This window comes from Notothenia coriiceps, unplaced genomic scaffold, assembly GCF_000735185.1.
Source record: "Notothenia coriiceps isolate Sejong01 unplaced genomic scaffold, NC01 NC01_scaffold00007584, whole genome shotgun sequence".
In the NCBI taxonomy this organism is placed as follows: domain Eukaryota; kingdom Metazoa; phylum Chordata; class Actinopteri; order Perciformes; family Nototheniidae; genus Notothenia; species Notothenia coriiceps.
In genome coordinates, this window is record NW_011340285.1 from 90,817 (window position 1) to 109,638 (window position 18,822).

The following is an 18,822-nucleotide window of genomic DNA, read 5'->3' on the forward strand; positions in this document are numbered from 1 at the left end:
TTTTGTGTCGTTGGAAATTTCNGGGTCACGTCGGATCATATCATTGCTGCCTTTTTTTTTCTTCTGTGTAGTGCACCTTTAACACACAGCTCATAGTTTATCGGATTAAACACAACCCCCCTCAAGTGCAGATGGATGTATTTAAAGATGGCGGTGGTGACGACTACTGCTCGGCCTTTTTTTTTCTCAGTTCATCTGTTCATTTTTAAGGCCTTATGGAAGCAGAGAGACTTGTTCGCCAAACGTTCTCGTATCACAGCACACGTTCAAACCAGATGACGTCACTTCCTTTCTCCCAAGAAGAGGGGTTAGAGAAGGGGGGGCGGGGGGGACAATGCCTGGTCCCGTCTCCTGGTAACTTTATTTCTTTCTTTCTCACAATGACACACTGTCGTTTTATTATTTTAGATTTCAGTTTTTAATACGTCAGATTTTTTTTCTTTCAAAGTTGATCATTGTATTAAGGTGCTGGGTATTGGATTCTAATTATTATTCTGGCTGTTGCTGTTATATTATCTCTTTCAGGGTTGATTTTATTTTACATTTTCGTTTTACATTGCTGTAATTGACATTGATTTTAAATGTGTTTTGAGCAAACTGTAACTGTAGTGGTGGGTTTGGGGTTGGGAGGGGTGATCAACTCCTGAAAAATGTATTATTTGTTTTTTTTTGTTGTGCAAAGACAAAATGATGAAAAATTACAATGATAGTAATAAAAACAATGATATAATGATAGTCTGCCTCTGGAATCCATTATGCCGAAAGCAAGACACATTTGTTTCAGACAAAGAAACCTCTTCTTTCAGTCATGTCAGATTATGTTTAACTACATAATGATTGGTAACATTTTAATTGTTCTGAGCACATGACTAAAGGTGTCCTAAAGTTTCCCCATTTGAGCAAAAGAGTCCGAACAAATCAAGGTTTTTTCACAGGCTCATTATATGAATATATGTTCTGTTTGGTTTCAAATGTAAACCCCCTTTTTGAGGTAATTCAGCTCTAATCCCAGACAAAACCATTATGAAAAACCTGGAATTGCTGCTTAAAAGAATACTTCACTAAAACTCTTGAGTCATGCAACAAAACAAACTGGTCAGTCATTCATGTAAAAAGGGCCATTTTGGGGATGAAATATTCCATTAGTCTGAAAAACGTGAATTGCTGCTTATTTGTTACTATTTGGTGGGTAGCATTTAAGACAGTATTTGGTACCAGGAGCCCATTGAATAAATGAATTTGGTTTAAGTTTCATCTTGATAAACAAGATGAATATGTTCTGCTAGTTTAGATCCTGTTTATCTGTTAGACGCTGTGATGTTCCACATCAGCAGGAGGGGGCGTCAACCGACTGTTTCCTGTGCAGGTGTGTGGGGGAACTGGGTCACTTTAAGCTGTGCAGGAAGTGTTCCTCAGCTTCAGAGAAACATTGCACCAGTTATATTTATACCCGTAAGTATATATTATTTTGTCAAGACTTTTGATGTTACGTTACAGTCAGCAGTTCCTGTGTGAAATTACATAACAGTTACATGATCAATACATCTTTATTTTTTGTTGTATTTAACTAGATAAGGTGTGAGGAATTAAACATACAGCCTACTGTTGCTGGGTGAAATGAAACTAAGTACATTTAAGTATAATTAAAGTTTATGCCCCCTTCCACCTGTTTTCCTCACTGCACCACATTAATATAATGACTTATATGGATACTTTACAGATGATTATTTAAAACCCTGAGTATGCTATCACAGTAAATGATACCACCCAACAGTATATCAAATGAAATTAGATCTATTGAGACCTGATGCTATATTAAATAGGCATCCTCAAAGGCGGCGCGTGAGGCTCAGGTTTGGGAAGGCTAAATAACTTGTTTTACCTGGCTTATCAACTCGATTACGAGTTGATAACCAGCGTCGTAGGACAGCTTAGCGAGCGCGTTTTTAGGGTTAGTTAATAACTCAAACGTATCCAGGGTCTGTTGAACTGGCTTCGTAGTAGGCCTACACGGCACAGATGGCTGCATAGCAGCGTTAATTTCAAAGACACACACATTATATTTTTCTTTTATCAAGATGCAGTGACACAAATATTTGGGAAGGCTTAGCCTTCCCTAGCCTACAGTACCCGCCGCCCCTGGGCATCCTGCATGGAGTATCAATATTGAAGGCTGCTCCTTTTAGTCCACTAATTGATATTGTAGGCAATTTTTTATGATGAATCCTTTTTTTTTTTTAAACAAAGATTTAAAGTGGTGCTTATGAATTATTCCTTGTTAAGAAAATTAGTTTTACAGATCTGTTGATTAATTTACTCGTAATAAGACATTCAGATCGTCCACCAAGAATATGTGAGCTCTGCCTTCATGTTAGTTTACATCATGTCTTTCTACACCTTCATCACTAACATTTGATTTGTGAATTAGACGAAGTTCCTAAATGATGGGTCATGGTAACCTTTGACCGCCAAATTGTAAACAGTTCATCGTTGAGACCAAGTGGTCATTTGTGCCACATTTAAAGGAATGAGCTCCAGGCAGGGGCGGATCTAGACAAATATTCATGGGGTGGCAAGAGGATTTCAGGGGTGGCATCCCCTGGCAGAAGTATATGCTGATTTAATTGCAGTCATATCAATCAATGTTAACTTGGAAAGCCACAATATTGATATTTTAATTCAATAACATTAGGTGACATTATTGTGGCACATCAGTAAAGCCTTAAATATAAATATATAAGGTGGCAGACATCATTTAATGAATTTTAACTNGGAGGTGAAGGAGGTGGAGGAGGTGGAGGAGGTGAAGGAGGTGAAGGAGGTGGAGGAGGTGAAGGAGGTGGANACATCATTTAATGAATTTTAACTTAATGAGTTGGTTTCACTCTGAGACCAGTAGGGGTACCAAATCTATGCAGACTGCTGCAATAAGTACATTAATTAACTGTCTCATCGATGTTTGTCTGAATGAATATGATAATATTGTCAATCACTGTTATGATTCACATATTCAGTGTTCTTATTAAATAAACTTTTTTTTTTGGAGGACTTAATGATGAATGTTCCTCAAGATGCTTGCTCACCCTCCTTCAAATTTGAAAGATAAGTAATTACTATCATAAATCAAAATAGTTCAGCGCCCCACAACTTCATTGCAAACAGTTACAACCTTGACTTTACATCAGAAAGAACAAACATCACTGTAGCCGAGGTCGAATATCTTCAAACTATTGTATGTCCAGAAGCCATGTAGTCAGTTATCTGCCTTCAGACCGGCCCCACAGAGCTCGCCCTGCTCAGGAATGTGAAGCCGCTGCAGGTGGCCCAACCTGTTGGGGCCACAGAGGTTTGACAACAGCTGATGAGAAGACCAGGCTCTGACAGTTTCATTCAATACGCTCGTTTTCTTAAGAGATGACATTAAGCTTTAGTATTTGGTCATTTCTTTATTCTAAAAAAAGAAATTTCTCAAACACAAACAATTTCCACAATGTAAACAACTTCTCACATACAGTTCATACACGAGCAGTTTTTCGAGGAAGGGACGATTAAGAAAGTCAAAAGGCGAGCCACTTTAAAGCCGACCGACGTGATGGTCGCTGTGATCCTGCTCAGTGCCGCGAGGAAACTAAACGCTGAGTGGAGAAGCACTGAACGCAGTTTAAACCCATACTCCACTGAGCCCAGATCTGTGTGGAGAGCTGCATGAACAGGCATACGTAAAAAAACAAACAAAGATTTGTTTGTTTTGCATTTTGAGAATCAAACTTTCAGTATCATTGCCAGCAAAAAAAAGCGAATGCTTGTTTCCCAAAATTCGCGATGAACTCATTACCATCTTTCGTTTCACTCCTTTACCGCGTCGAACATGCAGGAAGCAATGAGCTTTTAAAGCATTAGCAGACTTTGGCAGAACATTTCATATTTCAGGGTTTGATTATCTGTCAGAGGTCAGGAGAGGTCAGGCGTCCCCTTGACATTTGTAAACCTGCTTTAAACACCTGTCCTCTGCACATATTTACCTCAGAGGCTAATGTTTCTCTGCAGTGACAAGTTAGCGGTTAACCACTGGAACAATTCCAGACAGAAAGCAGCGTGGCTTTAACACCGAGCATCCAATCACACGTGTTCAACTGTTTCTCTTTAGTGCTCAGTCAATAATCATCATAATCTAGACTACTTACAATAACTAACTGCCTACCTAGAGCTCACTTTAAAAGTATAGTCATAAAACATCACTCCAGTTAATACTAGTAAGAGAGAGAGAGGAGGGAGATCTGCTGCTCCTTGAAATCCGTGACGGTAAAGTCACAGCCTCGAGTACAAAGCCGTTTCTTTGCAAAGTACCTTTTCCTCTCCTCTGAGGGTCCCGAGTTTTAAAGCGCAGGTCGTTAGGGAAAGGCGTGTTTCTTCACATCCTCTCAATCACTTTCTTACCCAACATTTATTCGTTATTTAAATTTCCTGAAGGTTGTTCTCGGAGGATCTAAAACCTGCCTAGTGGAACCAACAGTATAGATAGATATACATTACATATGTATGTGTGTGTTTGTATTCAACCACACTCGTCCAGATGTTCAGCTGTTGCCATGGAAACGAGCCGGTGGGTTTCCTTCAGAAGCTCGATGATCCAGTGTCTCTTTTTTTTTTTGTTTAGTGAGGTGTGTGTGCAGGTAGGTTTCAGTTCCTAGCTTGTTTGTAGTGTGTGTGTGTGTGTGTGTGTGTGTGTGTATGCACTCGTGAGCGATGATCTGGAGGTAGGTGTTTGTTGGTACAGTAAAGGGGCTGGGGGGGGCACACACTCTTCCTGCTTTTTAAGAGCTGTGATGTCGCCCGAGTGTGTTTGATGGATCCTGTGGCCATGTGATTGAGTTAAAGGGTGGCGGAAGTGTGTGTGTGTGTGTGTCAGTGCGTGTGTGTCAGTGCGTGTGTGTGTGTCAGTGCGAGTTGGGCTGCTCCACTTTGAGCCCGACGAGTGACGGGGGCATCTGGCCTGCAGCGGAGGACGAGGAGGAGCTGGGGGGTGAGGCCCTGAGGCTGGAGCTCCCGGTGGGGGGGGTGGAGGAGGAGGTCACCGCGGNCCGTATCTCGCGTTACCTAATGCAACTCCACACTACGGTGCTGTGTACCGGAGGAGAGACGCGAGATACGGCTGATACTTGACGATCTGGCGGAGAAAGGTTGTGGAGCCTCCGTTGATATGCCGTTGTAAATGGCTTGATGGAAAGCAGGTGTGTAGTCGGGGAGGGTGCACAGCTGATTGCAGCAGGTGAGTGGAGGTTGAGCCGGGAGCCAGGAGTGACAGTCACCACGCAAACAACACAGACAGGGGGAAACAAACAAACACAAAGGAGACGGCTGGAGCAGTACAGCCAACACAGAACTCCACACTACGTCTTACAGTGCCGTGTACCGGAGGGGAGAAAGAGAGAGCAGCGAAGGGGGGGAGAGAGAAGTAATACGGTTTCCTGATAAAGCTGTGGAGAGTATGTGCTGCAGGGAGGTGGATGCACAACGCACCCAGGAACGAACGCTAGCTCCGGTCCTTTTTACTGTGGACTCGATGTCCTGACAGGCTGGTATTTGTGCAACCTGCACAAACACAATACTGCACCATGATTACAAATGGTGAAATACAATGTAAAACTACCGAAAAATACCAGCTCCTTAAAACACAACCGCTCAACTCAACGCAACTACTAACTATACCCGCGGTCAGAGAGCGGAGATGTTTCCCCTTTGTTATGTAATGTGACGCGTTTGACGTATGACCTTAAAAAAAGCCGTTTTTAAGAGCAGAGCTCAAAATTGCTCCTTTCCCTCTGAATTCCTACCCTTATGTCTCGTAAAACATATCAAATCCTACATTCACTTTTTTAATTGTAATTTTCAAGCAAGTTTAAGCATAAATGTAGAAAAAATAAAAACCTGCAAGATGCTCTTTAATGTCCAAGGCTTTCAGAACGTTTTAGAGAAGGCTTTGTCCTCCTTCTGAACAGAAATGTTGACCGTGTTGCAAACGGCCGTAAAGAAGTTATAATATTCCAAATGTCCAACAAAAGCTCTTAAAACTGGAATAATAACCACATATCCCACATCTTATCATACAAATGCTACATCTGGATTATCCCAACAGAAATAGGTTTTTAACTTGACCCACATTGGAATGTGAGAGTGCATGTAAACGAGTCTCTTCTTCTGTTTGCTCTGCACAGCTGCAGTTTAACGCTTTGCTCAAAGGCACTCTGGCTGACTGCAGCTGCTCAGCTAGTAATCCGTTTTTCTGACTAAATGCATCTCATTCAATCATTCAGAACTTTCCCCACGATTGATGCAGACGGACGCCCAGGCGTGCACAGCTATGTGTCCGAGACAAACAACAATAAATGCCTCTGCTAATGAATGAGCCACTTCTAAGGCTCCTCTATGAGACAACTGTGTCTTTAATTGACTAAAAGCAATGAACACTGATTTGGAACAGTAGCTGCTTTACTTCTCCTTTAATTCACTTAAAGTACAGCTGGAATCTGAATCTCAGTATGGGGGGGTGCTGCAGCCTCTACTCACCCTGCACAGCCAGGAGCTGCTCCTCTGTGGTCCAACGGGAGTTCATCTTTGGGGCAGTCTGAGGGCGAGAGGAGAAGGGGGAGAGATTAGAGAGTGAGGGAGGGAGGTGGTAAAACAAGAGAGGAGTGAAAGTGACATCATGAGAGGAGAGGGCAGATTAGACTAATCTCAGTCCCACCAGGGGGGAAATCATATCTGGAGGGAGTCGAGGAAGGGCAGAGTGAAGACATGAGAGAGAAGGAAGAGGCGATGGATGGATGTAAAGGAGAAAGAAAACTGTACAAAAAGAAACTTACCTCGGACGGTTTTAAATTTGCCACACCCTCATTTAAACCCTGTTTCAAACAACTGTTGTTCTGTTTGATGGACTGGACCTATGGAGGAAAGAGAAGGGGCGGGGTTTATTCCTAAACGCTAAAAGGCTTCTGTCACTTTAAAACATGCAGTTACACTTTAGGAATAGTCTACTGTCACGAGCAATTCATTTTCTAATGTTTGGAGCTGCTTGTCAAATGCAAGACTAACAGTACAAATCAAAGTGACCCCTCACTGAGACTGAATTCATTATCATTTGACACAGAAAAAATAATTTAATATACTGTCTGTTGCACCATAAAGCCTTGGAGGAGGGGTTACATTTTCCTCTTTTCATGCAGGTTTGAGTTCCCTAAAACTTCCTCTACATGGACACAAATCTATTTGAGGTTTGAAAACAAAACACAAATACATGAAGCTCAGTGGCTGCACCACACCAAGTGTTTGTTTTCACACATTTATTTAGAGGCTTTCAAATGAAGCTTTGAAGTTGTGTCCTCACGCTTTAGGATGTCATCAATCTAATTGGGACATGTTTGATTTTGCTGGTATTTCGGTATTATCATTTCATTTATGGTGCAGTTACATTTCTGCTAGACCGCCGTGTCATTACAGATACGTGCTCTGTACGCAAACTCATTTTGCGAACAAACTCCACAATTAGTATAAAACGTATAACATTTGCATGTCATAATCTTTATCTGCAACTGTACAGAAATACAGGGAAATGCAATGAAGATTCACTTGCTGTGCGACTATTTGAATGTTGCTTTAAAACATTCATACACACTGATGACATTAGATGCAACAGAAGGCAGGTTACTCAGACTCGGTGTATACCTGTCTCTTGAGTGACACCAGCTGTGTGTCCAGCTGCCGTATGGTCAGCACCCCGGCGTTGTGTGAGGCGGACACCGACATGATGTCCTCCTGCTCCAGGTACATGCCTTTGGGGGGCCGGCGGCGGGCTCTGAGCGGGTGGTAGCGGTACTGAGCCCCCAGGTTCTCCTTCTTCAGCGGCCCCGAGCGGCTGGCGGCCGCCTTGTCTGCGTGGCTGTTGTTGGGGTTTGGTTTCACCGCCTGTGGAATCACAAATGTTAATCAGGCAATGCAGGAAGGCTGCTTTAGATTTATGTTTAATAAATGAAGTTGAAATTGCTGACAGAAGGCATTGATTTGCCTCAGGCAAGTCATGACTAATAAAAACAGAGAGATTGTTGACATAAGCATGCCACACACAGCCAATAACCTCTGTTAAGTTTTATATTGCCCACCTCTTTCTTGGTGTCAATCTCAAAGTCACTGTCACTGCCGGGCTCTGCCTCCTCAACCTCATCGTTACTGCAAGAAGAAAGACATTCAAGTCAAACAACCAGCGATTAAACTACTTCTTGACATTTTAACTATGTCTGGTTTCATCACAAGTATTTCTAAAATGCTTGAGAATGTCGACTGAAAATGACAAGAAATAATATCAAAGCATGTGATTAATATTCATGACTCTTGTTTTTCAGGATGCTCATTGTGTGTCTTTGTAAATGTCACTCCTCAGAGGACTGTCTGAACTTGTGCATGGTGTGTCCCACCTGTCTTCTTTCTCTCTCTTGGTGACCAGCCTCCTGGCCGCTCGGTCCATGACGGAGGTCCTGGTCCTGGTCTTCTTCCAGCTGTAGTAGTATTTCACCAGGCTGGAGATCAGCTTGTCTGGAAGCTGCACACAAACACAGTAATAAGATAATAAATAGAGAGCACAGTCTGTTTATTTTTTACATTCATTGAAAATAAAAAAAGACCTCTGAATAAAGTGTGTCTCTCACCATCTGCTGGATGCGGTGGAAGCTCTTGCCGTGGAAGCTGAAGGCCTGCTCAAACAGAACTTTGTCCTCCACTGTCCACTCATCGGGGAACGGGGTGAAGTTGGCCAGGTCCGCAAGCGAGCGCTCCACATCGTGTTTGTGCCATAGCAACATGCCTAGAGCCTGAGGGGAGAGACAAGACCGAGACAGGGTGAGGCAAGCAGGGACAGGAACAACAAGAGAGACACAAGCAGTGAGAGCAGAAAGAGACTTTCAGATGTTCCTCTGCCGTACGTACCTGCTCCATGTTGTATCCATGTTTCTCTTTAGCCATTAGGATGTACTCGTCCACTGGATTAAGATGAGAAAGAAACATAGGTTTAATAGAGGAAAAGCATCATGAAAAGAAGGACATATACAGTGATAGATGGGGTAGAATGAAAATAGATACAAATATTAAATTAATGAAAGAGAGAAAGAAAGGGGAAGACAAAGAATTTGAAAGAAAAGAGTGCGAGAGACAGAGAAAACACAGAATGAGATTTGTAATTGCTATTCTTTGGTGAGCGAATAGCCATTAAAGTGAAGGTCACAGGCTTGCACTAGAGAAGGAGGTAAGGTGTGTGTGCGTGTGTGTGTGTGTGTCTTACACATTGCATCAGACAGCATGACACTGGGACACCAGACCAACATGCTCCTATGGTCCTTCTCATTGAAGCGGTTTGGACTGTCTGTTAGAGAAACAACAAACAAGGACATTTTGTGTTTTTACAAAAAGTAGATCACATTTGACATTTAAAGACGTGTATCTCTTTCCCTCCCTTCTCCATGCTTAAACGAGAGGTTTGTTTTTTTAAGCTGACACCAAGAGCGGTTTGAAGAAACTGCCATTTTAGAATGGTTTTACCAATCTACCGGCCTATAAACAGGCCTTTACCAACCTGGAATGACTTTGGTTCATTTGGGTTTTAAAATATACACTGATAGTAGACCAACAACCAGAAAGATCATTTGTTACATGACTAAGACAAGTCTCTATCTCTTGTCTGCTTGTGTCAGTCCTAACCTTGTGGTTTGGGTCGGGTTCTGGTGGCTGATTATTTTTTCATGGTGGTTGGTGAGGATTGGCTCTTATAACAGGTGAGTACGGTGCACATCACTAATGAGCACAGTCCACTCGACTCAAGAGTTGCAAAGACACGATGCACATTACTGATTGTCTACTTATCAACCCTTATATTAACTTTCTTTCTCCCTCTGCTTTGCATGATTTCTCCTGTTTAGGCTCCATCTTCGTCAGGAAGAAAGAAGAGCACAAGCGGGTGGCATGTCAGCCGCTTTGGGAATTCAACACCTGTGTTTTCCAAAAAGACATTAAACTGGAGGATGGTTTGCTGCTTCTCCCTCGTCTGCTCTACTGATCATACAATGAATCAGGATGTGATAATAAGCCACATTTCCCTAGAGTTAATATCACTACAATGTTCTATAAGTAAATCAAATAAAGGGTTTGAACACTGCAAAGCAAACCCCTTCAAAGACGTTTGCATTATTGGGTTCAACCCTTCCTTACCCACCTTCTATGTTAACCTGTCAATCCACATTGAATTTCCATTACTGAGCAAGGGCAAACACATGCAAAAGGACGGACACTAACTGGTCATCTGACCTTCATTTCGCTCCTCATCAGCATTCCCTTCATTCCTCACCTCTATTTCTCCTACTACTCAGCCCTGATTTCCTCCCTCCCTCTCTCTCGTGCTTCCCTCTTTCAGCTTACCTGGTTTGAACTCTGGTATCTGAGCCTGGTAGTCTCCTCCCACTCGGATCATACTGTCTGCAGAGAGAGACACAAGAAGAATATCAGTTTCTTTTTGCCCAGAAGGAAGTAGAGATAGTAGCGGATGGGGACAATTATTCCTGTAGATGTTTTAAGAAGTTGCAGAGCTAGATATACTCTATCATTAGAAAAACATTAACATTATTAGTAAATTAGGAATGTCCTAACCATAGTTGTTGGTCAGTCTGATGCCATTAACAATATGTACTCTAAACATTTGTGTTTCGATCAGTTTGGTTCAACCAGGATAGCAGAAACATTTGAATGAGATCATATAATCTGTCTCTTTGAACAAGAAGTTCATATGGAAATAGTGCTAGCATATGTCTTGATAAATAGTTTAATGCATGATAATGCTCAATTTAAAGCAGGGGTATTCAACTAAAATTCAACGAGGTCCAGTTAGAGAAAATCTCCCCATGCAAAGGTCCGGAACATCAAAATGTCTAACTTGCTTCCTGAATTAGTGTGATATATATTGAAGTGACTTGTAGCTTTATCAGCATATGCATGTTATCAACAACTGACTGCCAATCAAATAGAGAAAGTACAATTCAAAAACAACAATATTTATTGTCAATTAACATTGAACTCTACAGATATACAGTAAATACTGTGGATATGTGTAATGTTCCTCTCGGGCTGCATTTAAAAATAAAAGAGAAAATAAATAAAATAGCTTTTGAAAACATGTGCATCTTAAAGTGCTTCATTTTAGATAAATAAAATAAAGTGTAGCAGCAGCTTGAGTTTCCCTTTTTCTTTGTTAACCGTTTCACATCATGACTTAACAGTTTCAGACGATTGTAGAACAATATCAATCTTTACACATCATAACAATTGAACAGTTTTAAAGTTTCTCTTTCTTTCCCTCTTATATTGCAGTCGCTCACTCACTTTTTTTAAATTCAGTGCGAGAATTGAGTTCAAGCTTGCCCTGCCAGGAGTTTAAATCTGGGCTGAAATGGTGTCAGGGCCATTCTCATACACATGCAGGTGCTCATTGGTTAGCCTCGCATAGCCTGCCTGGAACGATATTTAGTTTTAATTTTGATAATGGTGGACTGATCATATCGGGCTCTGAGACTGCTTATTTTTTGGGACCTCAGTTCTAACTTGAGGGAATGTTTGGTCAAACACTTTCTGTTTTGTCTCATTGTGGCGTTTTGGCACTTTTAATGAGCGCCACGATCTCTGAACAAATGAGACACACTGGTTCTGTGCTCCCAGTGGGCAGGATGAACATGAATGAGTCCACTCAGGGTTAAAATCTCTGTTCTCACTGTCCACTTTCCTCTTCTTGGAGAGCGCCATGTGTAATTATTTGTCTCTCCCTGTCTGCTGCTAACACGCCCGTTCACTCTCCTCTCCGCTCCCTGTATCGCTAATTATTCTGTTCACNATTTGTTTCTCCGAATCGAAGGGGGAAAATATAAAAACAATTGCACACAATTTAAACCAATCAATGTTGTGTAATTAACAAGGATAATCTGGTGTTTTTTAGTCGATGAGTAGTGCAGATATCACTGTAAAATCAATCGACAGTAAGGGGAATACTTACTTCCGGGTGTACAATTCTCCGTTATCCAATGGGAATGGACGCTCACATTGCCTTTAAGGGCAGCCGACACAAACGAATGCCGTGCTTCCATGAGCGTCAAATCCCGCAGTAGATGGGAATACATTGCAATCAGTTGAAAGCTATTTGCGTCCCTTTATGAAGCTGAAGGAGCCTAGGAGCGTCACAACTGCACGCCACGGGACCCTGACCAAACGTCGCTCCTGGACGATTATGGAGTGAGAGTGTGTTGGCTATCGAGTGTGTCATTGAAAGCATGGAGATGAATAAATGTGTGTTTCGATTTCAGAAGCTACAGATGTGGCTTTTATAAAACAGCTTCCTGGTACCATTATGTCTGTTTATTTCTGACAAGGCATACAGTATGTAACGCAGTAAATGTTCCTTTATGGAAACAACCTGTGCTTCAGTGGACTCTCATAAAGCCATTTGCAGTTTGACATTTGACTGCATAAACTGACAAACACATTAAAACAGCAGTACTGCAATAACAGACAGACTGCAGGATTCTGAAGGTATGGAACATTTATATTTCATTCTTTAATACCAGGCGCCAGGGGGTAGCTTGGAGTTGCTATAGCAACTCCAACAATTGGCCTAGCAACGGCTTAGCAACCCCATTGTTTTGTTATGAAAATGTATCAATATATTTTTATACACATTTTCGCAAGATCTATCTGGGGTCTTTGTAAGTTAAAGCGCAAACTGTTACTTGGCTAATGTTGTTATAATTCTCAGTATGTGAACACAGATCGAAAATGGAAAGATTTCTCACAAGTCAGCGTAAACGACCGCGATCTCCAGCCGGACAACCCTGCTATCTCTGTGTGTGTGTGTGTGTGTGTGTGTGTGTGTGTGTGTGTGTGTGTGTGTGCGTGTGGTCTGTTTGCGGTGTGGTGATGAGGTTAAATGCCACAGCATGCCAGTTGAAACAGTGAACGATCGCTATTGTGTACTTGTACGCTTAGGGTGTAATGGTATTATACAAAAATATTTTCCGGAAACAGTGTTCAAATTCTGCTTTTACAAACTAATTTTGGTTGTGCTTACCTTGCAAAGTAATGTTATAAATGTTTTAATGTAAATATTAATAATAATATTCTAGCGTGTCCAAGTTAATAGTTATTTCAGTTATCAGATGTGCACAGTTTAGTACATTTGTAAAGTTATTTAGGCAATGTTGTTGGTGGGAGTTAGGGAGAGACCGCCCCTTCCAGGTGTGTGTGCGTTTTCGGTGTGTGTGTGGAGGGAGTACGAGACGGTAGGAGTTGTGTTGTGGGAAAAGTCATAATGAGTGTTATACTATTGATTGGCTCTGTAAGGCGTGGCTGTGGCCGTCAATACCAGAAAAATAAAGAGAACGTTTTCGACATTGAAGGCTCAAGTGATCTGTGATTTTGAATAGCGGTGAACGCTACAATATGAACAGTCTCGTGCTTGGCCCACTGGTATTTTTTGTTTATTTATTTTTGAATTAACTAGCAACGCCGTGCTGTCATATAGCAACTGCTGAGCTACTGCAGCAAAAACATCCTGGCGCCGCCCATGCGCCTGTTCACTCTCCTCTCCCTGTATCGCTAATTATTCTCTTCACTTACTTTCCTCTCCGCTTCTCTCTGCCGCTCTGTCGTCTCTTCTTGTGTTTCTCTCCCTGTATCGCTCACTCGTCTCTTTCGCCCCCTGTTGGCAGCGGTTAAAATAGAATCGCCCCGTCAAAATTGAAATCCCCTATTAATGTATTGATTATAGGTCCGGGTCCGTATAGGTCAGTGTCTGGGTCCGGATCGAGGTCCGCCTGTTGCCGACCCCTGATTAAAACATATTTACCACTAAGTGACAGATAGGGGGGAAGAGAGAGGGATGAACGACAGCGGATGGCAGATATTAATTCATTAGTGCTGTGGTAAAGAGGGTAAAGGCAAGGAGTGAAGAGAGACTATGAGAGAGGCAGGCCAGCAGCTGAGGAGGAGGACAGATTACCGTTTCCTCAGGAGAGAGGACAGGAAGGGTGGAGTGAGGGAAGATAGAAACTGGAGTACATGGTAAGGAATGGGAGGAGACAGGAAGGGCAAGAGTAAAGCAGATTGGATTGAAGGAAAGGAAGAAGGGGCATAAAAGGAGGCAAGAAATTAGGAAACATTTTATTAGGGATGGTGGCTTTTGATGCAAAGTCTCAGACCTACATCAACAGCAGAAAACTGGGAGCCTTTTAAATCGCTCCCCAACTACTCCAGTTTAACGGTTTGATCTATAAAGATATCTCGAGTACATGTCTCTAGTGAGATAACTGAACATGCAAAGATCATGAGCAGCCATTGTGTGAAGGAGGAATGAAGGAATGAAAGATGGATGTGGGCAGATGATGGAAGAGTGTGGGAAGGGGTGGAGGAGAGGAGGAGAGGAGGACAGAGGAAAGCAGTGTGCAGGCACTGAAGAAGCTCTGCAGCAGTGCAACCCAACAGCTGACTTTATGTATCTGCACAATGGAAATGTCAACTGTTATACATATTACACAATAAACTTAATCGCAGTAATGGAAGGGATAGCTCGGATGTCTGTTGGGTTGTATTCAGTACTTATCAGCCATCAGTGTTTTAATTAAAGGAGATGGTGGTCGGCATGCACCCAGTTTGGAAAGACACACAGGACTACCAGCACAAAAGCTAAGCAATGTACTTCTATGGAATCTGGCAGCACCCAAATGTAAATTTAAATCATTGTATGCTTTATTTAAAATATGTTCTCCACTTGCCTTTAAACTGCCTCTTCAGGTCTTGTCTGAAAGGGCTGTCTGACGGTAAATTAAAGTTTGGCTGCAGCCCTTATCCACTACAGTTCATTGCTTCATATCTGCTCTAGCATTCCCGTCTGCTCTCTGAAAGAGGGGTGTCATCCACTAGGTAATACACTCACTATGGATACCTAATACAACAACATTTCAAACAATATGAAGTAAACCCCCCCCCCCCCATTAAATTCAGGTTAAAACAGTAGATTATAATAATTTTTAGTGTTTCTGTGTGTTGTACCATGAGCATGCTCTTCGTCACTGCTCTCCTCTTCAGAGTGTGGTAGGCTGTTGCCATTGGTGACGGTCTTGGCTCTGCTCCTGGACAGGACCCCGGACCCCGAGCGCTCCATCACTGAGGGCATGGCTGCAACAACACACACACACACACACACACACACCCTGAATATGGAATGATGGCACGTACAGAACACCGTTCATCAACCAAAACCCATTTCTGTCTTACATGTGATGCAATCTCCCATAAAAATATCACTTGCATCACTTGGCAGATATTTGGCTGCGATAGGATTTCACTTGAAACCCTATAAAGCCTTAATCACTCTTGTAACGTAGAACAGCACCTTATGTTGCTACATTGGAAGCAATCCCATAATTTTCCCTTCAGCAGAGTTTATTTCCCAACATAACTTTACTGTATGAGAACATGTTCACACTCAACAACTCTCCCAGAAACCCTCATTTTCATCAGTCGATAGAACTTGGTTGCCTGAAAACTAGGGCTGAACATTTCAAGTAATGCTCATTGGAAATAAAAAAATTAAGACTAATTTTCAGACTAATTTACATTTGTGGTTTGATCAGGCTCTTATCTTGGTGTCTCACTAATCAAAAATGTGCTTCCAGTGTGATTAGTTATATGGGACGTAAGGTGATGAATGGGCCATTGGTTTGTTGGCTACATTTCTGCTCTCGTTCTGATCTTCTCTCACAATATTGACCTTCAAGGAACCTCAACACACAATCCAGAGGCCCTTGTTGTTGTTCAACACAGGACTCAAACTGATGAACTCACGTCCTCCTTCATTACTCCAGTTAATTAAGAAGATGCTGCTGCACCACCCACAAACAGAACACAGGGCTATTTAGTGCCCCAGACCATTAAGAAACACTTGAGCTCACATTCCAGTGCTCTCTTTTACCAATGTAATGTCTGTATACCTGACCATGTGGGATCATTTTTATATAAGGTAACAGGATGTTAGGGTTTAGTGTGGCAATCAAATATGAGCAGGCAGACCACCATAACCAAGTAAATAAAAACAGACTTGCAGAGAAGCTTTATTTAATGAGAATCAGTCCAGTATGGCCATTATCCAATCAACCTAAGGTCTCCGAGTAAGTACCAGTGATATTGATTTGGCAGATCTGTAGGGTGCATTACTGTAACCATCTGACGAACCGAATGATTAATTGAGAAAATAGTTAGTTGCAAATATTATTAGTTTCAGCACTAAACACTGTTTTGACACATCACAAACCATGGTGATGCTCATATGTAGAGTTGCATCCAACAGTTATATTCTTATAGATAAAACTGCAGAAATACAGTGGGAAATGTCCATCTCATGTCCCAGCTTCTCATAGTCGAGGGGAATTCATTTACATTTGTTGTTTTTTTAAAATCCTATAAAGCTATATATAAGCAGAGAACATAAGAAAATGTATATACAAGAGGTTTATTATAACAGAATGTTCAGATTATGTCTTGTATTAAGAATTAGTTGAACAATAAGTCCATTAACAAAATAGTTACATACTTTTTGCTGTTTATTTATCAACTACTTGATGGAGCTCCTCCTCATACATGCTGAGCAAACAGCCCAACAGACAAGTAGAAGCATCTGCAAAACAAAGTGAAAGAAAAAACGAGCCATAAATAACATGAGCCCTCCAGTGTGGAGAGGACTCTTATTTTGAGTGTCACCCACAGTCAGTGCTATATTATTACGTGGCCAAGCCTCGTTTTTCTATGTATCTCCGGGCAGTGAGACTCACAGCAGCACAAAGACTAGACGGTCAACTCGGGACACAGAAAGTAACCCAACTAAACTCCCTCCCTCCTGGTACACAACACAGTGCGGTTACAAAACAATGAGCGATATCACTCACAGATCGCAGCATAACGAGTCTTATACTTGCTGTCCTCTATCCCATCATCAACTCCTGTTTACCTAACTTCAACTAGAACAAAGCACGGGCATGCCATATGGGCGATATCATGAACTTATTCCCCCATTCTCCAGATAAAACATGAGTAGTTATGGCTCCTCTGCAGAGGGTGAGGGGCAGATTCATTCACATCTAGCAAACTCCGCTAGACAATACAAGTGTCTGAGGCTCTCTGGGAGTCTTTGTCTGTCGCGGCTGCCGGTGGCCCCCCGACACTACAACAGCTGTCCCCTTAACTTCACTGCAAACTCAAGGCATCAAACATAAACATAGCCCTATTTATTTACATCTAACTCGATGGATTTAATTTTGACGCATCGATTAAACTAAAGCAACAGAGGATTCGAAGATGAAGCTATAATCCCGCCTCTGTTCACTTTCAAAGAGTTACTTTCGGGGGGGGGGTGGTAGCCTCAAACACTGCTACTATAGCCTCGACCTTTGACAACAGTTATATGATATAAATCTATAATACATAACAGCCAACCCCACCATACAGGGTGTAGTCAAGTATTGCTCAACCACCTGCTTATACTTAGTAAATCATTTTAACAAGTGTTTTTTTCTATACATCATAAATGTGTAAATGTTTACTATCTTATTGATGTATCATTTTGGACTCGTATTGACAATCTTGGCGCTTCTAACGTGACAATTAATATGCTCGTAGATATAATTAGTACGTTTTTCATCTAGTGTTGTTATTTGTTTTAAAGTAGGCAACACCAACATAATAGTATGGGGACTCCTTTATTAAGTATACATGTTGGTTAACTATAAATTAGTTAATGTGTTACTAAACCAAACATATGAGGTGGTGGGTTAGCACCTGGTGCTCTAATGGAGCCAGGTGTGCTAGCTGAAGACATTTCCCCATCTTAACGGAGCAGTCATGTGAAGTCCTTTTGTTTTCCGCACGCTTACGTTGCTGTTACTACTCCTGACGCTACTGTCTGCTGGAGTGAAAACTCGCTCTCCGTATTATTATAACTCGAGTTGTCGGTCTCTTTCGGGATGTTTAGTAGTTTGAACGGTCCCGAGTAATTTTTGGAGGTCAAACAATAAAAACCAGGCGATATTTGCCTCCCTCTCTCACTAAAGTGCAACCTGAAGTCTAGTTGGTCGTCGGGATGCTAACGTTAGCCAGTTAGCTTGCGGCTAGTACCCTCGCGTTACATTAGTAACGATAATAGTTGGAAGTCGAGATAGCAGTCGCTCTCCTACCTGTGTTTCGTTTCTCTCCGCTCTCCTCGTACTCAAAACTTATCTGCGCCTCTGTTCACAGTTTATATTCCTCTTCGAAGCGCTTAAATACAATTATCGCATCTAAAAAGGCTTAATTATCGCCTAATTGATGAGAGGAGCCAGTACAATGAAGTGAACTGCATGGATAGATGGAAGCAGCCGTGAGTGTGCGTCGGGGAGACGGACAACACCCGGGGAAAAGTAAGGTGGACATCCGCCTTGATGCGTTCGCCTCTCCCAACCACAACCAGCCGTTTGGATTGACAAAAAGTAGTCCTCCAAAACTATTAAATGAAGCCTATTCTCAATTTTAGATTGTGTTGCCATACATGTGTAAATTGACACGAAATATTAACCAACATATCGTGCTGATAACAAATATCCTTTAAAACGGCATACAGTCCAACCCGTTTATATGATAATGATGCACAGTTTTAATTATAGAACACAGTTTATAATGCGTTATAAATCATCAGAAGTAGTTTTTGAATGATTCTTA

The 18,822-nt window shown here is 41.8% G+C and overlaps 1 protein-coding gene across 2 annotated transcripts; it reads right to left on the reverse strand.

Annotated features, from left to right (window-relative positions):
• Positions 1-5,914: 5,914 nt before the first annotated feature.
• Positions 5,915-18,491, reverse strand: rcor2 (REST corepressor 2). 2 transcript variants are annotated; one of them, XM_010769666.1, is made up of 12 exons: positions 18,303-18,491; positions 16,667-16,750; positions 15,127-15,252; positions 10,459-10,515; positions 9,329-9,409; positions 8,977-9,029; positions 8,700-8,861; positions 8,469-8,593; positions 8,157-8,223; positions 7,723-7,962; positions 6,864-6,941; positions 5,915-6,625 (listed from the first exon to the last, which is right to left on the reverse strand). In XM_010769666.1, the coding sequence occupies exons 3-12, from the start codon at positions 15,248-15,250 to the stop codon at positions 6,560-6,562; spliced, it is 1,053 nt and encodes a 350-aa protein (XP_010767968.1). In that variant the 5' UTR covers positions 15,251-15,252; positions 16,667-16,750; positions 18,303-18,491; the 3' UTR covers positions 5,915-6,559. The 2 variants fall into 2 exon arrangements, with proteins under 2 accessions (XP_010767968.1, XP_010767969.1); XM_010769667.1 differs by lacking the exon at positions 16,667-16,750.
• Positions 18,492-18,822: the final 331 nt, after the last annotated feature.